The following is a 25,254-nucleotide window of genomic DNA, read 5'->3' on the forward strand; positions in this document are numbered from 1 at the left end:
GGTCCCAAACTTTTTTTGTACAAAGGACAGGACGGTATCAGCCGTTACTGCGATCCGGTAATACTGCACCATCTTTGAAGGGTCATTAAAATTTCAAAATAAAACATCTTTTAGACTTTATTCTGTTAGTATCAGAGTCTGAATGAACACTGTCAGATTATCTTTAAATGAAAAAAGTAAAGGGATATGACTGGATTCTTTTTGAATGAAGTACATTAGTAAAAAATGAGGTACATTTTGTCACTGTGTCCCACTGCGGCCAGATACACAATGACCAGCACCGGTTCCCAAGCCGGGTGCTCTAAGATGGATATGAAGTTTCATCCTATGATGAACTCAATACACTCAAAGTTAATCTTCCGTATGAATCAAGCCGTAATTGAAAGGTCAGAGGTCACAAGGGTGATTAAACATTGCAGCTCCAATGCCGAGCTAACGAGCAAAGAGCACGAGCAGGTTGTTTTCCTCCATGTTACAATGACACACACACAGAAAGGAATGATTAGTTTAAGTCACGTGCAAAGGCTTGTGACGAGCCAAGTTATCATAAAGAACTTTACAACAGCTTACTAACCAGCCTAACTAGGACCGTCAAAATGAATGTGCTAACTACAATTACTTTTTCCAGTTAATCAGAGAAATAGCATTGAGATGCAAACGCAGGATGAGATGCACTGTATATCCCAGGCATGGGCACACTTTTTGGCTCGTGGGCCACAATGGGTCCTAAAATTTGACAGGGGGAACGGGTCAGGAGCAGATAGATGGAGTGTTAAGATAAATGACATGTAAAATCATGCTAAAATGCTTTGAGTGTTTTTTTCTTTTTTTTTTTTACGCCATCCGTTGGGGACATGCAGGCATTGGTGGCCGAATTAAAAAGCCAAACGGACCACATCTGATCCCCGGGTAATAGTTTGCCCATGCCTAGTTTATCCAATAATCTCATCATCCATCAGCTCATCATTATCTTAATACACACCCACAATGTCACATCAATATTAATTGTGATTGATTTTAACTTTATCTGTCAATCAAACATTTTTTAACCCTAAACTTTATCGTGTAATTGTTGGGAGAATATGTTTAAAGATGATTTTCCATTCTCTAGTTTCCAACGGGGGGAAAAAAACCAGAAAGGTATCCCTGTCTCCCTTCAATTTTGTTCTACCCCCGTGTTACAATGACAATAAAGGCTATTCTATTCTATTTCTGTCTGTCAGGATAACTACAGTATGATGGGTAAGCAACATAAAACATGCTCAGTCCCTGAGGATACCACTCACTTGATCCAGTTTTGTATTGTGAGTGCATGAAGATAATTATGAACATATGGCATATAGGGAATACAGCTGTCGGCTCCGTTGGTAACTTGCACAACATTTTCCAAGCATTGAGTTCATTTCGTCAAGCAAGTCTGTATAACAGGGGAAAAAAACAACTTTTTTTTTTATCACTGTTTAAGGTAGAAAATCATCTTCAATTCGCAGCAAAAATCTGATAAAAAAGAAGATCATTACCGAACTGTCCATGGTGATTTTCTGAACTCCTGACTTTTCTCATTTGTNAGATTATAAACTATAAGTCTGCATCAGCTTTAAAACGAGAAAAGGTACAGATATTATTTTTGGTCTAGTATATTTTAACTTTTGTTTAAAAAAAAAATAAAATAGCGTTACTCAGATTTCCCCAAACTTTTCTTCAAAGTAACAAATAAAGTATCCTGATTTCTCCCAGAATACTTAGAAATATCTGAAAACAGCTTAAGGTGTGAACCGATAGATGACCCTTCCTAGTGCCTGTTGTTACCGCATAACAAAACCCTTGTTATGGGACTCTCACATATCTAACTATGGATGTCTGATAATAACTTTTTGCCGATACCGATATATGCAGCATAATGACAATAATTGACTTTCACTTTTACCTTCACTTTAAAACCATTTTTCGGTCACATCAACTGGGTGAAACCTAAATATAGCATTATTGGGTTTTCATTATAGGAAGAAAAAAAAGGATAATGATTCTTACCGATATTACCTATATTGTTACATACATATTATGCTAATATCGGTTGGCCGATAATATCAAATATCCCTGGCTAAAACTGATATTTATAACATCACTTATTTCCAGAACGCTAGCCATTTTAATATAAAGCCTGTTTGACTGAGGCATCCTTCAGGGACAGGGTGGATATGATACGTCTTCATTTCTTTATTAATGCCTCCTTGGGTGAACAGAGGCTAATCGTCTCCATTTGTTTATGCTCATTATGCCAAGGTATCCCAGTTAATTTAACAATGATATATTGGTCATTAACTCTGTACTGCCACATGTGACATATCACGCCAAGGACAATTTTGGTTAATTAGTTAGTGTCCTTTCCAACTAAAGGAGAAGAGGATCTGTAGTTCATCAATCAGTTATCAGCTTCGGTCTTGTGCCTTTTACGTCGGAGACTAATTGACAGCACAAAGGAACACTTCAGTTTTTACATCAAAATACAAGTTTAAAGTACAGTATAAAGAACTGCAGGGGGAAGAAACATACCTTCCAAAGATTTCCAGACAATGAAGGACCATTCATTTTCTTCATATTTGGTAAAATACAATATTAATCCTTGATGTAAAGAAATGACCTGTCCGACAGCATTGTGTGTACCGTAATACAAAGACAAGGTTGTCGCTAATCCTTTCAGATACTAAACCCTCTTAACATATCAGTAGTATCCTTCTTATTAAAATACAAAAAAAAAGATGTCTTCAGAAGGTTATAAAAAGGACGTAAGGACCTCAATAATAACGTTCACTTGCTGATGCAGAAACGAACTTGAGCAATTTTTAAAATGGAAAAATAGGTCAAAGTGGAACAAAAAGTTTGAAGTTTGTGGAAAGTTCTCTTAGTTTAATAGTGAGAGCGGTGTTGCATATTCAAATCATTCTATATTGTATTTACCGACTACTGGAAACCAAAGGAGTATTGGGCTTGTTACTCAAAAAGTTTACATTTTTCAAGTATAGTGTTGTAAGGTGCCTTTATTTTCAGTGTTTGTATTATTATTATGTCAACATAGGAAGTTTTTCCTCAAGATATTTTTTCCCCTTAAAATCCATTAGGTGACAATAAAATCTCCATAAAACTAGGGTTACCGCTAGTTTTGTAAGAAGACTTAATCTCTCCCTTTTTTCTTAAAATCCCTGTGTTTCTTCTTATCATCGCTCGCCTTCCTAACGACATGTCTGCGTGAATCAGCACTAACAAAACGCAGGTCAAATCTATTAGCTGACGTACAAGACGGAGATGTGATGACACTCGAGAGTCATCGCTACGTCATCGTTAATCCGCGAGAAATTTTACAGACTGTACTTAAAGGAGGAGAATGCTGGGAAACTTTAGCAACTGAACTCTTGAAGGTGCTAAACTTATCGGCTATATTAAACTCAGACATTGATAATTGATAATCCCAGGGACCCTGCGGGATGAGACACTGTTTATCGTTGAGAACAACAAGGTAACTAATACATTATTAATCAATGTCTGCCCCAGTTTTTAAGTAATAATAAAGTAATGGCGGGCTGCTTTGTGTACAACTTAGAAAGCTTGTGCTATCAGTAGTGATGGGCGATAATAGATTTTTTTTTTCGACACGATAACGATTTCTTATTCTGGCATATGTTTCAATACTGATCAACACTCATGTTAATCTTTTCTTAAACCCCAATAAAACCCCTTTTTTATTTTAATATGTAGTTTTCATAACATATTACATGACTTTATATTTACACAGTGTAACCTAAGTAGTTTAATTGACAAATTGACAAAGATGTCTAGTGCAGGGGTCGCCAACCACCGGTGCGCGGACCAGTGCTGGTCCGGAGGGCATTTGAAACCAGATCGTATTGTGATCACAGTAAAATGGTAAAATAGTTTTATTAATTTACTTCATTAAAAAAACCCAGTCATATCCCTTTTTTTTAATTTAAAGAACACAAACAACTACAAAAAGCACATACAAAAGGCTGTTTGTACTACGTTACCCTATAAGATCTGGACACGTGCACTGTTTAAAATTGCCACATGTGTTGGCCACCTGGCCTGACTGCCATGCAAATACAGATTTATAGTGTCATACGGTGCATGTGCTTAACTGTGGGGCGTCAGCGTTTGTGTAGGTTTTTGTAAAGGAGTTACAAATGCTAGTTGTTAAACCCTTGGGACTGCACTGGCGAGCGTATTCTCCTGGGAGTATAATGCTGCAATGACGATAGCATTGTATACTGTGTACTGCAGGAGGAACATGTACTGTATATGAGCTGAGAGGATAACTGAATAACCAGATCAGCATGTTTTGGTCGGGGTACCTTACATTACAGGTATGTGTGATGGAGTATTAGGGTTAGTTCTCCTAATGTTGTTGCACAATGCAAATGATGTGCCATGTTTAACAAATGCACGAGGATAGGTAGAAATAGGTCATAGTGGGCCTGAACTGGGTAACTGTACTAATTAAACCAGGTTCTATTATAGGAGAATTGACAGATAAAACATGTAAGCTCTAGCACAGGCATGGGCAAACTGAGGCCCGGGGGCCAGATGCGGCCCCTTCAGCTTTGTAATCCGACCTGCCAAACTCGTCCAAATGATATCATTGGTTTGTATTGTGATTGCCTTTTCCCTGCATTGCCCATGTTTCCCTATAGATGGTGTAGAGAAGGCTAAGAAGATTAACTTTATGTATGACTTTAACATGTCATTTACTGTATCTTAGTTCACACATACACTCCATCTATCTGCTCCTGACTCACTCCCCCTGTTCAATTTTAGGACAATTGTGGCCCATGAGTCAGAAAGTCGGGTAAATAAGTTACAAAATGTCAGTTACGGGGTAAATATGAATGATAGTTACAAAGGTAAGTATTGAACAGTAGGTGTAATAAATTATGTTGCACTTTTATACCAAAAAAAAAACAACTGGCGAATACTAATTAAAAAGCCAGGACATTGATGTCAGAGTGAAGATGTGCAGTTTCAAAGACATTGGGGATATGAGTCATCTGAGGAATAATGATATATTCATGTCGACAGAAACAGTCATTAGTGCGCAGCAAATACAATGGAGTTTTGCACCTAAAATAGAACTTCTTTGAAGAGAGGCTGGAGAACTGAAATATCAGGGGAATGGACAGAGAAGCATTGGAACACACGAGGCCACATTTTATTACAAATACGGAACGATTGAAGGTGTTGGTTCAAACATGTCACCAGGTTTAAAAATAATTAGAGTTTTACAACGCTTTTCTCTTTATGGTCGCAGTTGTTTTCACACAAGCATACAATGGAACGACATGCAACAACACCATGCGGTGTATAATTTACCATCGACAGTTAACACACATACGCAGCACCAGCAATTTATTCTTTACACCATTGTCTTGTTGTGGCATTTCTGCCTCTTTACAGAGCCACTCCCTAATTAGCAATCACAGATTTCCTGCATCCCCCTGCCGGCTGTCGTCGTTCCGGCCCTGACTATAACACACAGGCATTTATTTTGTACAACAAACAGCATATGTGTGTGTGTGTGTTTGAATCTGCATTATTAGCAGCTATTCAATTTTGATGTGTTGGAGTCAGCAAGGCAACACAAACAACACCGGAGGAGAGTGTGGGATTAAGAGAGAGAGAGAGGCAAAGGTTCCTAATAGAGCAGTCAGTAAAAGTTGATGGTCGACTGCATTCATCAGGGACTTAGTCACAGGGTAGTAAGTGAGACCAGGCGTCATACATTTAGACCTCATTTTTTTTATTATAACCCTTCTCCCGGAGATTGCTATAAATAATGCATATTGCAGTATTGCACTGCATGCACATAAACATCTCTTTCACCTGGGAGCCAATTACTGGCTAGAAGAAATAAAGGTGTTATCCAAGCTGACATGGTGAACTGACCACTGTTGAGCATGTGGTCTGAAGTGAGTCAGCACTTACAGCTTACTCGGTGAAAAGAAGCAAAACCTGGAAAGAAAAGTTACTTTTGTTCTGGTTAAAGTTACAGAACCATTCTCCAGAAAAAAAGTCATTCTACTTCCTGAAGAACGATTGAAATCGAACGTTCTAGTTCTCTCTTTCTTTTTGTCTCGGTAGTATTATCTTTTATAAAACCAAACATTAAAAAATGAAAACATATTAATATATCATGTACTGTACAACCTTTTATTATATGATACACTGCTTCCTAGCACAGCATATAAAACGTGGCTGGTCTCTAACTACAGTTATTATTTCTATTATTATTAGAGATTTAGGGATTCAGAGGAAAGGATGGAAGCTGCTGCTGAATGTGTCCTTAGGGCTGGGGTTGCATTAGGAGCCACTAACATCAGTGTGTCTTCCTATATTCACATGATGGCTGGAGGTGTTTGTATTAGTTGTAATATTGTATTATTTTTCTGAGAGGAAATGTGCTATGCAAGACCTTGTGTGTGTGTGTGTGTACTGTATATACACACATACACTGTATATACATGTATGTATATGTATATATATGTATTTATATATATGTTTGTGCACACATACATAGGTGTATGTATATATATATACATACGTATATATATGTACATACGTATACATATATATATACACACTCATATATATACATACAGTATATACACATATATATGTGTGTATATATATATTTTGGTTTTTGAAAAACTGAAATAAGCAAGATATATATATTTTGGTTTTCGAAAAACTGAAATAAGCAAAAAACTTTCAAACTTGAGGTTTTTTGATTTTTTTTTTACACTCCCTAGGTTAGAAGTCATCAGACGTAGACACTTAAGCTCAAACTGTTTTCCCCCAGTGCTTTTCACAGAAATATCAAACAAACATTTTTTTTTAGCCAATTTCACACGCCTTAACATGAATTACTTAAAATGGGTGTCCTGTGTGCTCGTCCAGAATGAGAATGTCCAAAGCTCTTCTGGGCCCTGTACCCTAGCATCGCAACTCCCTCCAGCTTGGGCGAGGTCATTACGGTAACCAAAGAGATAGAGGTTGGGGGCCATAGTGGCGTCTGAGACGCTGTAATTGGTCCCGTCTGGTGGGTTGCTCTGAGCTCTTCAGCAGCTGGGCGATTCATCACTGCCGGGGCAGCAGAGCCCGACCAGAACACAATTTGTTGCTGGGAGGAAATTGTTACTCATCGTTCTGACCTGCTCCCAGTAGTCCCTTCTATCCTAAGCCTTAACCGAAGCTCAAGTTTTAGACGTGGGAGAAAAACATCCTGTAGGGCCATACAGAAATCATTCTGTTTTCATCCAATAAACATTTAATACTGAGCTGTTTGTTTCCGTACATAGAGGTAATTATTTATTTCCAGAGACCCTGGACGATCAAACATAGAAACCTAAAGTCACAAGGTATTAAGTCATAAAATTAGATATAAGAGCTAGGGCTGAATCGAATTAATCAAAGTGTAGCTTGAATTGGTCATGGATAATCATGATCAAAATTAATCAGTATTAACCAGGTAGATGTAGGTGGATATTTGACTCCTTTTTTTTATGTATTTGACTAATTCAAGTGATGAAAATAATGTGGAGAATTGTTCTCAATAATATTCAAAAATAAAACTCCAAACATAGATCTATGGGGTTGGTGGATGTCAGTCATCAAAACTTCCATGAAACTATGGTCCTTGACAAGATTAATCAGTCCAGACAAGTGGTTCTTAACCTGGGTTCAATTGAACCCAAGGTGTTCGGTGAGTCAGTCTCAGGGGTTCGGCGGAGACGAGACAAACACCTGACTCATATGATTCGTGATGACACGTGCCACGCTTGGCCATTACTGCAAGGTTCGGCGATTGCGCATATGAAACTGGTTCTGGGTTCTGTACCTCCAACAAGGTTAAGAACCACTGGTCTAGATTCCCTCGTAATGAGTTGTGTCAGGATGCTTGTCAGCTATAGATGGACTTTCTGGGCTGTGTTGGGTGAAGCTTGTGTGACCCAAGTTGGGCGTCAGACCTGAAGTTTAAGCCCTGGCGAAAATATGTTACCTCTCCTTATTGAGATGGTATTTTAAGCTTGAGATGTTTCGATGGAAAAAAAAAACAAAAAAAAAAACACTTTGAGGCAGTGGTTCTTAATTACTTTCTGCCAGCCGCCCGCTAGGGGACCCCTGACTTGAGGCTTGTCTGCCCAGCGTTCTACATTCCATTGGAAGCCTCTCACTCCCCCACCCCCAGCACCTCACCCGCCTCACTATTTGAGAAGTACCAGAGTGTATCATTCTGTCCACCTAACAAAATGCATGCATTTAAGTCTGATCAATGTCCTAAATTAATAATCACTGTTAATGCATTACATTTGACAGCCCTAATAAAAAACACAACACTTCGATAATAAGCCGCTGCGAACACATTTTAATGTCAAGGTTCATTTATAACCTCTATTTTTTGATTTGTCAGTCTCGGAGAGTCGTGCCGGCAGCCAGTGGATTCCCACACATGCTGTGGACTCAGCGGGAAATGTGCTGTTTGCTCTTTTGAGATTAACTCCAAACCAATAATTTCATATTTGCTAAATGGTCCTTACAGTTGAGATTTCAGCACATCGCTCAGTCAGACAGATAATGAATTTGTTGTATTGATTACGATGCTCGGGAGCCCCTTATGGAAAATATGAAGTGTCAAGTACTCATTAATTCTCCCGAGAAGTTGGCAAACATCATTGACTCATTCCATTACACGGAGTCCACATATAATTGACCTCTTGGCTCATTGCTCCTGAACGAGCTAAAGTTGAAAGTGCGAAAGTTTTGAAACCACTTTTTTTATTTATTTTTTTGCTGATGATTCTTTCCCGCTGACTGAATATTCCTGTTCATTTTATGTGTATTTAAGGATAACGTGTGAAGTGCACATTCTGATGATGAGAAATGCCAGGAGCATATCAAACACTTATTAGTTTCTTCATTCATATGCGCTAACATCAAAGGGCTCTTTGTGTGTGTGTGTCTGTTTTTTATTTATTATTTTACCTGAATTTTCCTCACAGCTAAACACCGGACAGAAAGAAGGAGAGATAATATAATTGGGCTTAAAAGTGGAGAATTGCTTCCTTTTATGTTTCCATGTAAACACGCTTAATTGACTTTAGTTTTATCATGCCAAAAATGCAGACACTGTATTCTTAAAAAAATATACATATATATATATATATTGTTATACTGACGGAGACAGTGTGCAATATTAACCAGATTGTTTTCTGCGATCCCTTTAAAAAGCGTTGAGGTCAACTGTTAGAACGAAACGTGACACCAGTTTTGGAAACTGCAAACAGAAAAGCAGAAATGTGAAAAAAAAACAAAGAAAACAAACACAAAATCCTAATAAATTAAGGTATTTATCATTTTCTTTTTTTTTTATTTAAACTTTACCTTATTTATATTCTACTTAATTGGCTATAATTTGAAATCGGGGCTCTATCCAATTTGTTCTCAAACATAGCTCCCAATTTTGCTCGTGTTTAAAACACTGATCTTCTCTCTTTTTGTTTATATAAACCTTTTTTTTGTTGTTGTTATATTTCTAACTAAAGTCAACCAGAAGGTTGACTAAATACTGAGAAAATAAAACAAAACAAGCTCACAAAGTATTGGATACTATGTAGAGATACAATTACTGCATTATATACACAGCCATGTCTCCTATTGATCAGAGCTGCTGTCTTTTCAAAATTAAAGCTTACATTAAGTAATTGCATATGCAGTACGGTCAGTCAGAGTCCGGTCAGATGGATCTCTTCATCCAGGGTTCGTGGCTCATTTTCCTAGCCACAGGCTGCACTCCTAGTCGTCTTTGGGGACGGGGATAGAAAACCACCTTTGTATTTATTTTAAACCTTATACTACACTAAAATCCGGAAAACGACCTGGCCAATGTCCAAATGGCCTTTAATTTTATCAGACAAAAATATATATAAATAAATGTATTCAGCCGCCTAAATATTTGCACAGTACTGCCTTTTTTCCCCTACTGCATATAGTTGCTATTTCAACATATCTCAATGTTTGTTTTTTTCCTATATTTGCAGGGGAGCTGTATATCGGTGGCGTGACAAAGAACATGTACAGTAATCTGCCCAAACTCATTGCATCCCGGGATGGGTACCAAGGTTGTCTGGCCTCTGTGGACTTGAATGGGAGACTCCCCGACCTGATTGCAGATGCCCTCCACAGGGTGGGTCAAGTGGATCGAGGCTGCGATGGTGAGTGTTTGAATCACATGACAATGAGTTTAGGAATCTATCTGGTTATAGTCATAAAAAAGTGATAAAAATATAGTGTAAATGCAGACAAACTGTGTTTCATTTGTAAATAATAATACAGCCATATTTTATATTATATATATTTTTTGCCAAACATACGGCCCGCGGGCAAGAGTCGGCCAACAAGATCAATTTTGAAAATAAAAAAAATGCAAAACTCTTCATGTTTAGAATATTTTTTTTAAAAAAGATGCAAAACTCTTCATGTTTAGAATATTATATATTTATAATAAAAACTCTTCATGTTTAGAATATTTTTTAAAAAAAAGTATCTATCCATCCATCCATCTGTTTATCTATCCTGAACATGAAGTGTTTGTGTATTTTCTGTATTTTTCAACTTACTTTATTAGTTTTACTCTGAATTACTTCAGTCTTTATGACCTTTAAAAAAGCTTGATTTTTCACAGTGTCATTTGTGATTAGCGACGTGATATTGTATGCATCTTATGCATCTAAAGTTGTTATATCTGTTTACCTCCACGCCCCCATAATATACCAGACACTCATCTGCAGAGAGCCTCTAGTAAAGAGACGCCATTACAGTAACTTATTGCACATTTCTGCAGCTGCACTTTTCTGATATACACCAACCACCACGCCCAAATGTGCACAGCCCTGGGCAGCCTTTTGCAGCTGTGTTCCCCATTGTCTGTATATCATCACTCCTGGCCCATTAAACCTGCATGAGTGCGGTATCTCCCTCCTGTGTTGTTTTGTGTCACTGCAGCTAATCTCGGTGACGCCCCATCCACACTGCTTTTGCTCTCATCTTACTTCATTTATTGTTTTTTCATGTCTGCTTCCTGGCTGCAAGCTTGTTGTGTTGAGGAGTTTATTGCAAGTATAACAGATTTTTTAACTGAACTTTTTTTTTTTTTCTTTCCCTTTACCCTGTCTGCACCCTCACGTCTCAATGGTATACCGAGTATTGGAGAGCACAAACTTGATTTCCCTGAGGGCCACACTGGCCGAGTCATTGTGGCACTGATCCAGTTCTTTTTTCTTCTTCTTCTTCTTCTTTTTCTTGATCCCTAATGCTAGTACTTCTGCCAGCCAGCCGTACTACCTAACTACAGTTATACAACGCAATTACTTCACTCCAAACACAGTTTTCAACTTCGTCGAGCGGTCATATTGATTTCTGCCGTCACCAAAATGGATCTCAGCATCATATAATGACTGGATTTGCCAGTGAGCTGAGCAGACGTAATATAATAATTAAGGAACACTGGGCCTTTCAGGCAAATCACAGGGTACACTTATGTGGTGTCGTTGCAACGTTATGTATTCTTTGTTTGATATTTTATCAAGACATCCAAGCAATGTTGAATGGCTATCTTTTCCGGTAATTGAATTCAGGATAATATTTTCGAGTCAAATTTCACTCTAACCAGTTTAAGGGACTCGCTTTTTGTTTACCTTTTTGCTCTTTAAAAGTTCCTAAATGCTAATATTGAAAACACTGAAACCTGATTCAACCAAACTTTTTTATTGCGTATACACACTGCCAGTCCTCTGTGCCTAGCTCTGTCGTCGGCGCTTTGTCGTTTATGATCTGCATTTTCAATCATATTCGATGATAAAGTTATATAGCTCTGATATAGCCACTTTATCTGAGCTGTCCTTGGTTACAATCTTGTTCCAATGTAGTTACTTATTTGGAGAAATTTAAAGAAACATTTTCTATCTATGTCATATGTATGACTAATTTCCTCAATGACAATTGTCTGAGATATAGTCGATAAAGATCCTGAATTTTTTCCAGGCCCTTTAATGCCCACTTTCTAAATACAGTGTCTGTTATTCTTGGTATAAAATGAACTTAAATGTAATAGTCCTTAATTGTACTGCCCAATAATACCAAGTTGTATTTAAAGATTTTAAACCTCCATTACTATATGGTAGGTGTAATGGGCATAGTCAAATTCTAGCTCTGTTGTTTTACCATATGAAACTAGTAAATGGAGTGAAATTTTACCATATGAAACTAGTAAATGGAGTTTGTCCCAAATCAGAAATATTTTTTATTGAAAATACCACCGTCCTATATGACCTTCAAAATGAACTAATTAGTAAGGTTTGAGAAAATTCAATAGCAGTACGAGAACCAAATACAGAACCTGTTTTGTACAGTATGTGACAGTAGCGCTCGGTTCGCAGCATCATTAGTGCAACCAAAAATAAAGAGGATTGATGTGCGAGTCTAAAACAGCAACAATCAAACCTTCTCTCAGACTTTTAACACTTTGTGCCTACAAGGATGTAAAAGTGCCCTCAAGCACTGTTTGTTTTAGGCTGCCATGAAATGAGCTGCTCCGGCGTCTGCTCTACTTGTTATGAGTCATTTCATGAACTTTTGGCAGTGCTTCCTCTGCTGCTTGTGTTTCCCCCACACATGCCATCATCGCCAACCCTACGTTGTTGCTGTTGTTCAGTTTCTTAGGCCCTTAACAGGTTCTTGGGAATCATTTAATGTAGCATGTCTTCTTAGAGGTTGAAACTTAGACAGTGACCTGTATTTCTCAAAGGAAAACTAAATAGGAAATTGGTGAAATTGTCTCTCATACTATTATTTGGTGTTAGTCCATACAAAATTGGTGGTAAAATTGGTGGTAAAGTGGTAATATAACAGGCACTGTTCCCCCCACCCCATGTAAATAGGATGAACAAATGAGGGCAAGATCTGAACCAAACTTTTTGTAAGCTAGAAGGTGGGACGTATACATGAAAATTCAAATGAACAAATGTGCAGACATGTCATCCTAAGGTTAAAACAGACCGAAGCATTTATATATGAGTCAATCTGGCTAGGCTGTATTCACAGTCTCTATTCAATAGTTAGTCACTATTATCTATGTCTGTGACTAAATCTCTCATAAACTTAGCAAGAAAGTCTTGTTTCATCATTACGTTGTACAGCATTAAAAGAAATTCACAGGAACTAGTTGAAGTGGACAAATATAGCGGCACTATAGATAGGTAGACAGATAGATACAGTATATGGAAAGATGGATGACAATAGATAGATAGATAGATAGATAGATAGATAGATAGATAGATAGATAGATAGATAGATAGATAGGTAGATAGATAGGTAGATAGGTAGATAGATAATTATAAGATTATTGTAAGATCATGTAACAAGGATTATGTTAAATGAAAAAGTTAATAAAATCCCATTTTAGAATTTGGGGAAAAAATTCGAACATGAAAACGTTACATAAATCAATAAATCAATAATTTTGCAGATAAAAACAAAACTAAAATAAAACTACATTTATTTAAAATTTTGCGATAATAATTTTTTTTTTTTATTACACATTTTTGGAAGTGTTCACACAGCACCACGTGGCCCCATCCAGGGAAGACAGTGGGCTACCTCAATGTTTCCATGCCTGATAAGAAGAACTGATGTCACAAACACAACATATATCAGTGTGACATGAACTTTTTTTAAAAACATTTTTTTGTACTTGGAAATGTACAGGAACAATTTCGCTTTGTTCGCTGAAATGTACAGGAACAATTTCGCTTTGTCAGAAACGATCATATCACAGAGATACGCGCATTTGGATACTTCCAGTATTATATGATGAATACTCCTTAATTACCAATCCAAACTTAATACAAAACATATTGCAAGATTTCCTTGGTCAAAACTGATCGTATCAGTGGCTGTCGTGGCTTAGTGGTTAAGGAAGGATTGAGTCCACCAGCTGCCAAGTTACCTCTGAGGTGCTCTGAGCATGGAGCCGTCCCCACACACTGCTCCCTGGGTGCCCAGTGCTGCCCACTGTTCACTTTGATGGTGGGTTAAAAGCAGAGGTCACATTTGGTTGTGTGCAGCGGTGTGCTGTGTCACAATGACAAGTATAGTGTAGTTCCCTTTCCTTCCTTCCTATCTTTGGCACGGTCAAGTTGCACCTGTCGCCTCTCGTCCTCTTCTTAATTCAGAGTAAACTCTCAGCAGCACTAGGCACTGGAATCACGACTGCAACGGAATTTAAAAATCCATTGTTCCATAGACGGGTTGCTGAGAAAAGCAACATTTTTTAGTTATTAATTATAAAAAATATGCTTAATTAGCCCCAGATTGGGACTCTTGACTGGTGAGTAATGGAGGAGGAGGTAGTTTGGGGAAATGAAGATGGCAAACGGCCAGACATGCTGATAAACCTCATTATGAGTAGGCATTTCTTTGCTGTTTCAGAAGAGCCAGTCCTTTTTCCATTCATTCATTTTTCTTCCTGTCTTTAAGGTGGTGAGGGAAGGAGGAGGGGTTAATTTGGCTATTTGTAAAACACACAGTGAGATATCGGTTTATCTATGTGGAAACAAATTAGTCTGGCACTGAACCGTGCTTCTTTGGAAATGTTTGTCCTTAATTGAGATTTTAATGAGAATCCCGGTGAACAACAACAGAGAAGACAAGCAATACTTATTTTTAGAAGTTTTTTTTTTTTTTCTTTTTCCTGCCTTTGACGTGATTCGCATTTTGATCTTGCATTTTGACTTTTTTTTAATTTAATTTTGCTGCACTCATTCGATTTTTGGTGTTAAGCTGAAACCAAAGAAGGATGAATGAATTGTCTTTTTGATCCGGTGAGCTGCAGTGCCATGTGGAGTCAGTGAAGGCAGCTGCGTGGCAAATTACGTTCAGTACCACCACAGCTCATTTAGTAATGCCTCTTGGGACAGTAGTATATACAGTGCGGCGAGAGTCTGAGTACTCGGTCCTTTTCTGTACCTGTTTGACTAAGTGGCTGGAACTCCGCAGAGAAATTACAGCAGTGGAGTTTCTAATTGACAATTTAAATGTTTTCAACCACCCATGACTGAGCAAGGGAATGAGAGAGAGACGGAGCGAGAGGGAGAGAAAGCCTGCACACCTTCATCTCCCTCCGATGCACACACAATGCAAATGCGCCCCTAGTTCTCTAATTGCACCAGATTCCCAACCTTGAATGAAAGTCAGGTTTCATTCGAATATATTTGAATAATCTATGTTTTAACAAGTAGAAATTGGATTTTTAAAAAGCTATCTTTACGGATTGATAACAAGGAGCAGCAGCACACACGGCAAATGACTTTGAAGTAAATACCATTTCCCTTCTTCATACTTTTGTACTAGGGATGTCCAATGATAGCTTTTGTTATGCCGATATTGTCCAAACATTTCAAATTCCAATGTCAACCCGCACTGATACATGCAGCTGTTTTTCCCCCAAACTATTTATAGGCCGCATCACGTGCTGTATCTCCTGTCATGGAGTTAAGACCTATTTTTATCGTGATACCCCACTAAAGGCATTGCACAAATTAGCATAGTTGGTACACAATACGTTTTTCAGCATATCTGGCGAAAAAAAAAGATTCTAACCGATATCACATAATTACGCTAACATTTGGCCGATATTATTGGATATCTCTACTTTTTACACAGGCTGTCTGTTTCTAATGCCTGTACGTTCTGCTGGTTGTGCCTACAGGACCCAGTACCGCCTGTGCGGAGGAGTCTTGCTACCATCAGGGGGTGTGTCTCCAGCAGTGGGAGGGCTTCACCTGCGACTGCACGATGACGTCCTATGGTGGTGCATTCTGCAACGACCGTAAGTAACACGCCCCCTTTGTAGTATGTATGGCTGGTGTGAGTGGTGCTGGCAGGTGATTAGCTGTTGCCAAGAAACAAACACCGACTTTTATATTCGCTTAGCAACAAACTTGTATATGGCTGGGTAGCCAAAGTATTAGCCTAGTTAGAAAATTACCTCATAACCTGTTTGGCATTTCTGCTCACATAGAGATTTTTCTACACCAACACATTTCTATTTTAAAATGAAAAGAACATATAATCTTGTGTACTTCTGTCCTTGTGTGTACAGTTTCGGGCAAGTTACAGGAAATGTGATTAAATAAAAAAAATAGGTAGAGGTAAAAGATTTGGAAAGGTAATATTTTTCTCGACGGGATTGACAGAAGTGACTTCATACTGAGCAGTGCTTTGTTTGGTGAGGCAGAGCATGTGCACCATTAGCATTCAGAACTCCACGGTACTGATTTAAACAGGGGCAAAGGCTAGGTGACAGGCTAATAGACTTGTTTGCATAAGTCTTCATTTGCTTATTAAGTGCTGTGAGCTGAGATAAGCGATATCAGCCCCCCCAACTTATTTTTCTTCAATTTTAAGTTATGCACTTTTGACAGAGTTTATCTTTGATTGCGGCGTGCTGTTGCCTTTGTTGGGCTGCCTGATGCAGAGTATGACTGGATATGACAGTAAGGGGCTGATTAGCAAGGTGTTCCTTCAGCTCTTGAAAGTCTGCAGCAATGGGGAAGGCGATAACTGCTTTGTCGGCGTGACAGCTCTGCTGAGATAAGCAGAGAGATCCCAGGCTCGGTGGAAGAAAGGGAACAAATGGGGAAGGGGGAACGAGACGGCGGTTACTGTTTCCTGCGCGCTGCAGGTTTCGACCTACGCCGTGCGTTCCTGGCTTTTACTGTGTTGGCTACAAAGCTGACAGCCGCTAGTGTGTGTACCAAGAGTCAGTGTAACAACTCGTGCTCTGTGGGAAGATGGAGAGTGTGTGAGTGCGGTCGTGAAGTGTGCAGAGCAAAGGAGAGGACTTCACCAGCATCTCGATTTCAAATGAAATCTGGCTGACTTGCCTGTGAACGTCCATTCCTAACTCTGTTATGTCTCAGTGCAACTTCTGCAGTGTTTTCATGGTAAAAAAAGGCTGTGGTACTTTATTATTACATATCCAAAGTATTTAAAGTTATGTTTTTTTTTTTAAAGTCATTTATCATGGCTTTGCTAACAGTATTCGGGAGGAAAACATTTAGCATTTTTTATAAAATGATATTTATTTAGTGAATATATGTAATGTGTAATACTGAAGTGAAGCAGCCTTTTCAACACTGTGCATGCCTTGCTGCAGCCGGATTCTTTATGCTGTCATAGTATGTCTTAATTCACATTCCTCTACAGGCAACACATCTTTTATCTTGAAATGCCGGAAGTCATGATTTCATCTTCCGACCTTGAGATCTTGACTTTGACCAAAATCTCCAACTTTCACTTTTGATGTTTCCTTCCTGCTTCTTCTCTTTTCATTCACTCATTTCTTGCCGCTCAGGCATCTTTTATCGTTGCGCCTTTAAAACACTTAAACTCTGTCAAAAGGATTCAACCTTCCGGGGTCTTTTTTCTTGACTCTGCTCCGAAGACCCAAGGTAGGATGAATCGCTCGGGTGACGTTCAGAATTTGCGACGTTAATTAACATACGACATGATCTGCTGAATATATGCAGGTGATTCAGCGTTTGATCACGGCCATATTGTCTGAGGTGCAGGCATGCTATGGTCTACAGAACTCTATAAAGATGTGACACACGTGCCGACTTAATTACAAAGATGTACTGTATCCGTTCATTGTTCAAGCGGTGTATGTGTTGAATCTTAACCTGATTGAGAAAGGGAAGCGTTTATTACCTGAGGTAGAAATCTGGATCCCCAGAGATCTACTTTATTACATTGAGTTTTTATGGCATATTGGTTTCTAGAAATGGAAAAAACAAGTTCTGTCAATCTGTTTGCACTGACTTACTGCTGTACATTTAGCTAAACATCTAGATCAGGTCTATGAAGATTCTCAGTCATCCAGGTCATGGTCAAGTTTGAAATTTCTGTTAGGCAACTGGATGTGAAATTTTCTCAAGAAGATGTTTCACCTCTCATCCAAGAGGCTTCTTCAGTTCTAACTGGTGCTGGGGAATACAACAGAGATCTACTTTATTACATTGAGTTTTTATGGCATATTGGTTTCTAGAAATGGAAAAAACAAGTTCTGTCAATCTGTTTGCACTGACTTACTGCTGTACATTTAGCTAAACATCTAGATCAGGTCTATGAAGATTCTCAGTCATCCAGGTCATGGTCAAGTTTGAAATTTCTGTTAGGCAACTGGATGTGAAATTTTCTCAAGAAGATGTTTCACCTCTCATCCAAGAGGCTTCTTCAGTTCTAACTGGTGCTGGGGAATACAACAAATATATACACTAGGTGTGAAAGAATAAAGCTACTTCAGGTCCACCCTGTTGGGTTGGGCCTTGGGGTCAACTGTGAAAGTTGTGTAACTGTAAATGTCGTTACGAGTCTGATGGGTCGTTGTGGTCCTCATCAGAATGGTTTTGTCCTTTGTTATGTGAAACTCAGGTGAATCTTTTGGGTATTGTTCCTAAAAGTGCTTCACCGATATACAAAGCCCATTCAGCCTGATTAGACCACACCATTACCTATGAATAACAATAAGTCCATCTTTTACCCCTTTGTTTTCACAATAAGTACAAGTTTATTATAAAATATCCATATATAATGAAAGATAATTGGACAAAACATCACATCATAAGTCTGCAAATTTTCACTTTCAAAATGTATAAAGTGGGCCAGATTGACCCCCTGGTGGGGCCAGTTTTGGCCTGCAGGCTGTATGTTTGACACACCGCCAATTTAGAATATTTTACAGTGATGAGATGCTTAAGGTTTATTCTGTAGGCCCGTTGTCTGTTTCACGTGATGTGGACAGGCTGTCAGTTTGATTCACTTATGTGACGATTAAAACGAATATTGCACAAAGAAAAGTACTTTTTTCCAGTGCACTTTGCCTCACTGATGCATTGAAGTGGTCTCTTTCTATTGGATTTGCTGCAGGGGGCCGTGACTCCAACTGAGTCCAACTGAGGGTCCAAGTCCGAGTGTGAGTTCTAATAACAATATAAAAGAAGAGTGTAAGATGTTAGGAGAGTTAATACAAAGTTTTTTCTTCTTCAAGGTAATTAGCTTCTAGTTTGGATTCATGCTAAACCATGATTTACAGTCTCAAACACACCCCTCCAAAGATAAAATAGTCTGTAAACTTTTCATATATTGACTTTATTTATTTATGTGCTTTCAGCCTATACTACAGATAAGAGGAAAAAGAGACTACTGGGGAGTTGGAGAAAAATATTATGAAGGAAGTGATGACAGTAAGCCAGAGTTGCGACTGATCCTGATTTCCCAGAGTGAACCAACAGTCATAAATCAACACCGTGAAGCACTGAGACATATCTTAATCTTTAATTCCACTGTAAAGTTTCCATCACTTGTGCGTAGGGACAGCATTTGTTTTACACGCACAGCTTTGCTATGTAAGAATATGTATGCAGGTGTCCCGTAAAACGTCACGGGACACGCCTGTTCAGAACTTTAGCTTTGTCGGACTTTACTTGATTGATGTTTTGTAGCACGCAAGTGCATCAGTAAAACGGCAAACACCGGAAAGCTGTCCCTTACCCCACGAACACGCGCTACCGCACAGGCGAGCGTTTGTTATTCAGCAGCAGCCTGCAGTGATTGACTGGTCTATTTGTTTCTGCGTAGCATATAAGTGGGCCACTTGGTATTCTGCCTTATTCATCTGGAACCAACCCAGACAGAGATTCTGTGTAAGTGTGTGCTGTACCAGGGATTTGTTTCTCTCTCTCCCTGCTCCGTGAGAGAGCGAGGGAGATGGAAAAGCTGGGATGAGAAGGCTGTACAGTTCTTTGTTTAGTCGTACGCTTTCTCCGGGCAAACACAACACATGCATGTGTAAAATGATTCCAGCTGTCGCCGCACTGAGCTGTCAAGCATACTAATTGAATGCAAAGTGTCAGCTTGTGAGCGGCACAGCTGACGATTCCCTCCTCTGCCGGAGCCTCACCTGTTCTTTCTGATCTCCAGCAACACGCCCACATGTTCAGTCAAGAAGGCGAAAAATATATGTATGTCTAGTATAGAGAGCACAGAATGGGTCCTGCAATTGTACACCACTTTGGTGTGTAGAGTTATAAGTGAAGCCTGCATGGTTGCCCAGGGATTAGCGATGTACTGCATATGAGTCACATCTTAAAGTCAAATCTTAGATGGCTAATTGTAGGATTGGTAGAATTTTTACCAAGGACGTCGAACAATTCAAAGGTTACTCTGCTAAATCAGAATAATTTATCGCAATTAATTGTGATTAATTGAATTATTTCAACATACCTAAATATATCGTTTTTCAGTGGATTGTTGGAACCACAATAAATAATACCAGGTATATTTTTCTTTGTGTCCAGTCCAAATGAATATGTCAAGAAATACAACACAACATTTCCCTGCATACAGTTTATATGATATGCGCATCATTCAGCCCTTGAGTTAAAATGCACTGCATTTTTTAAAATCTTGATTAATCTTGAAAAAGCTATTAACATGATGAAATGTGTTAATTTCACACGCCCAAAATTTAGCGGCAGCATTTCCTTTAATTAAAGCAGTGAGAATCACCAGCATCTATAAAATGACTCGAATGGCTCGACGACATTGATAGGCTGCGAAAAGTCACTCGGTCACGCTGACACTCACACCTCAATAATCTCCAATAAAATGCTGTGAGTCAAAAGTATTTTGCTCTCACCTTCTCCACGCACTCTACAGGCGACTGTTCACTCGCAGCCCTCGACACATCAGTATTCTCTGCAGCATCTCGGGCCTCATGAATCATGTATGAAGTATTTGTGTAAAGCACCGGGTGTAGATTCCCCATTTTGTCAGGCAACATGTTATGATGAAGGCCACACTGGTGATTGCACGGACTCTTGTGTACATAGTGAGAGACCAGCTGAAAACACTCAGCCCTGTCCAGAGAGAAATGCGAAAAACTAAGCAAAGAAAAAAAAAAAAACAGTTGTCGAGGAGAATAAAAAGATACCTCAAACCTCCCTGATCCAATAAAAGAAATCTGGGTTTCTGCTCAAGTTCCCCCTGGAGATGATGATATGTATAGTCTTACTCGTCGTTTTTATACTTTTTGGCCTATATTCTTTATAGAAACCCTTGTTATTTTTCACTTCCCCTCCGCCGCCTCAGTGTTTGCCAACCAGTATCTTAGAGCTACTGCCATCCCGACCTAAACCAATTAACCATCACCCTGTTAAGCCAGGACACAGTGTAGTGTAGCTACTGCTCACACACACACACACAGTGAGTTTACTTTACAACTGGGTTGATTGGAGAGGAGAATAGTGAGTTCACAGACAACGTGTGTGAATGCTCAAATCACTGGAAAGAAATGCATTACTCAGAAATCGATAAATAATATGCATGCAAAGAAAGTCTTTTTTTAATAATATTTTCACTAGAAAAATACAGACGCTAACGACAGCATCTAGCGGTTATCATTTCTGTTTAGGAAGGTGTGTATGGAGTTGTACATATTTTTCAGTCTCCTCCTGTGTGCGTAGGTTTTCGTCGGATACCCACAGGGCGAAAACATGCTATAAACGTAATTATATATTAATCGGACACTCAAAAACCAGTGGTCCTCAAATGAACTGAGCCTGAGCTGAATACCTGAAACAAGGCTGTTTCCCTTTCCTTCACTTTTAAATAATGCTCTCATCTCTGTATGCACCAATCTGTTTGCAAGAACAGCACTTCTCTACTTTAACTTTTGATACATTTTGGTTTATTTGAGTAGCTATACAAATGTTTGACATAATGGATCATTTGAAGTGTGCATTTTTGTTCTTCTAATAAAAGGGACATTGTGTGTTTTGGTGCTTGTGGCCTGACCAACTAAATGTTGCGTTTATGTGTGCGACCAAATCTATCATAGCCTCTTAGGCTTGCAAAATATAAGCAAAATGTTAAATGTGCGGTGGCACTCTTCAATATTGCGATGACGATATAACTTAATAAGAAAATCTTTAAGTGTTTCTCTGCATTTTTACCACTCTACCCTCTGGTCTCTGCCATTCTCTGGACTTCTCTGACTAGTGCCCCCTCAGGAATGTTAACGGATCTGGGCGCGGGGGTCATCTGATTTTGGCTAAACAGTCATGATCTGATTGGTAACATGGAATGCATGCATGGCCCGTGTGTCCTTGGCTGTATTTGATTGGCCAATGTCAGCATGTGGCGTGTAAAAACAAAATGTATCGCATTTCAGACTAGTGTTTAGGATGAGTTTATCGTGCACGTTCACTCCGTGATGACGATAATAATAATAATAATATTAATCGGTAGGGCTAGTGAGTTGTTTTTTTCACCTGTATGTGGCACGGCAATGAAAAACTCGAGGTATACATTGCCATTGCCTGGTAAGGGCTGGGCTTGGCTCCAGGGAAACCCTTCTTCCCCCATGACAAGGCTGTTGATAATTGAACAATTATGAGAAACATATATCGACTCTCTAAGATTATTATTTTTTATATCATCTCAAAGGCTTTAGTTTTGCATCAAAGGATGCTAATGCCTGCCTGGTTTAGTTGTAGGGTCCATTGTCATTGCATTAAATGTATTTTTTGAAGGCTTGCACTTACATAACGGGCCATCTCATGATGAGGTTTAAAAATAAAACCCGAAAGCCAAGCAAAGCCTGTGGTCTTTAGGGTTCATGAACCTTCGTTGTAGTTGCTGTGAAAGACGAAGTTTTCCAATGAACAGCGAGTAGAGGCTCAGAGATCTCACAAGTAATAAAAGCATGTTCATTTTTAGTGGTTAATGGTTCTTTGGCAGAGCAAACACCATTGAAGTCATGTATCAGTGAACATCCTGCACCTCGTATCTTTCCTCCGAGGTTCTGTCCGTGTGTTGTGCTGACAGATTTGGCAGTCAAAACTGACAGCTGCCTCTCTGTTTATGAAACATTAAATACACCAAAAGCGGTTTGTTTCCATTATCTAAAAATTAGTCTTGAACTTTTGTTGAATCGTTGGAGATTTTTCCACCCTCGGTCCTAATTAAAGGCCGTCATTGTTATTCTATAATGTGCATTAAAGGGAATTTAATGAGGCCTTTGTAATTGATTTGAGAGCTCTCCAGCCACTCGCAAAGTTGATTAAGTATCAAAGTTAGCTTGATGAAAAAGAAAGAGGTGCGTGAGTGTTTATTAATAGATGTTTTATATATAATTTTCATATATAGAGAAAAACAAACTATGTATATATACATTTATATATATTGTATATATAAAAATGTATTATAATAATTGTTATAAAATACATGGGTGTTTATATTAAAATAAAAATGCGGGTTGGTATTTCGCATTCAAAAATAAGGTATTCTTATTTACAGGGTCTATTGTATATCTAATATGAAAAGAAAGTGGTTTTAAAAGCAGCAATACCTTCTTCAGTACCTCTGTAAACCCCTAAATATCAAGCTTGTCTCACATCTGCACATTAGAATGATTTTTTTTTCTGTTATAGTTAAAATGATAGCAAAATGACTTCCTGAATTAGTAGCCAGTGCTCCAGAAATAACGGCTATAACATTAGATAAGACTGTCCACACTGAAGCTTGATAATCTCCGATCACACATTAATACATTACCAACGCTCTGACGACTGCTGGGGACGCCATGGTTTACACAGGTCATCAGCATGACGACAGGCCTTCCTCAGTGTGGCACTGTAGATCAGTAGGACTGACAGGTGCACAGAAACACACACACACACTCACACGCAGTCAAACTCACACCGTGCTTTTTTTCTTCCCCCTGTGGGGTTTGAGCTGTCGATAAGTTGAGCTGACAGTCTCCTGTTCATCCTGCCCTTTTTCTCAACTCCACAACCTTCCGGCCTTTGCCTTCCCGTACAGCTCCATTAACCATTTCCTAACTACTCCAACCCTGGGATGTTCATCATAGTAAACAGGATAAACACGTGAGATTTTTTTTTTTACAAAAAAGGTTATGTAATAATAGGGTGTTTCCTAATGCATTTTCATTTATCACCAATCATTCTTGGGCTTTGGTTTCAGTGGACTGGAAGGCAGTATTTTGTTGGTTGCACGTAAACTGGTTGCTACATCAGACAATGTGTCAATAAAACCAATGATAAAATAAATGAGGATAAACGTCTCTTAGGTAACACAGCCAATCTATATTTAGGAGGTAAAACTGAAAAAAGACATTAGCAAGGGGGCATGGATGGGACGAAAGGTAAGGCAGCTACTACTGCGTTAGCATATTCAGCGCCAAGTGCCATGACGAAAATCAGTACAGTCTTACTCCTAGTCTTGCTCCTATCAGTTTTCCTGGTGTATTTACACCTCTAAACTGTTGACATTATTGACCCACTTAGTAAACTACCCTTTGAGCTGCATTACCAGAACACACAACACTTTCGCCACCACTTTTGGCCGTAACTCTTGATTAGGGATGTCCGAAAATATCAGCCTGCTATTAGCGTCATTATGTAATATCTATAAGAATGAACATCTGTAATGAAAGCCAAATAACGCAATGCACCCTGCAATGATGTGTGCCCTAAAAATAGATTAAAAAAAAAACAGCTGTATGTGAAAGTGAATTATTTTTACTGATGCACAGCACACCACTGCATCTGATGAAATGTGTCCCCTGCCTTTAACCCAGTGCTTCTCAAATAGTGGAGCGGTTCCCCCCTAGGGGGGCATTTGTCCCCTAATGGGGGCATGTCAGAGTATAATTGAGAAACACTGCTTTAACCCATCACCTAAGTGTGCAGGCACCACTTAAGTTCCTCAAACACAAGGACACCACTGCCCTGCTATATCTGTATCGGTTTGGACCATATCAGATATCGGCAAATAATTAATATCGGACATCCCTCTTTTTGATCTCTATAGTAATGATTATGACTAATAGCACTGCCTAATACTCTTTTTAAAAATGTGTTACAGATTTAATCACAATTCTGAAGCGCAATGAATAGATGTGATTCGATATTGTGGAGGGTTTTTGAGACAGGGCATTACAGAGTACTTAAAGGCAGATTTTAAAGTACACTTTGTAGTTGTGTAGATTTTTGTTTTCGGAACATTAGGTGTGTGAACGAGACGTAATAGGCCAGCGCAACTGTTTGG

At 38.8% G+C, this 25,254-nt stretch overlaps 1 protein-coding gene across 6 annotated transcripts in view; it reads left to right on the forward strand.

Moving 5' to 3' along the window:
• nrxn2b (neurexin 2b) overlaps window positions 1-25,254 on the forward strand; it is a 572,664-nt gene that overhangs the window by 314,885 nt on the left and 232,525 nt on the right. For all 6 annotated transcript variants that reach the window (XM_017033577.2, XM_025054502.1, XM_025054515.1 and 3 more), the window contains 2 exons: window positions 10,104-10,277; window positions 15,830-15,949. In XM_017033577.2, the coding sequence (XP_016889066.1) occupies window positions 10,104-10,277; window positions 15,830-15,949 (294 nt within the window). The remainder of the gene's footprint in view (window positions 1-10,103; window positions 10,278-15,829; window positions 15,950-25,254) is intronic.

This window comes from Cynoglossus semilaevis, chromosome 1, assembly GCF_000523025.1.
Source record: "Cynoglossus semilaevis isolate Cse_v1.0 chromosome 1, Cse_v1.0, whole genome shotgun sequence".
Taxonomy (NCBI): domain Eukaryota; kingdom Metazoa; phylum Chordata; class Actinopteri; order Pleuronectiformes; family Cynoglossidae; genus Cynoglossus; species Cynoglossus semilaevis.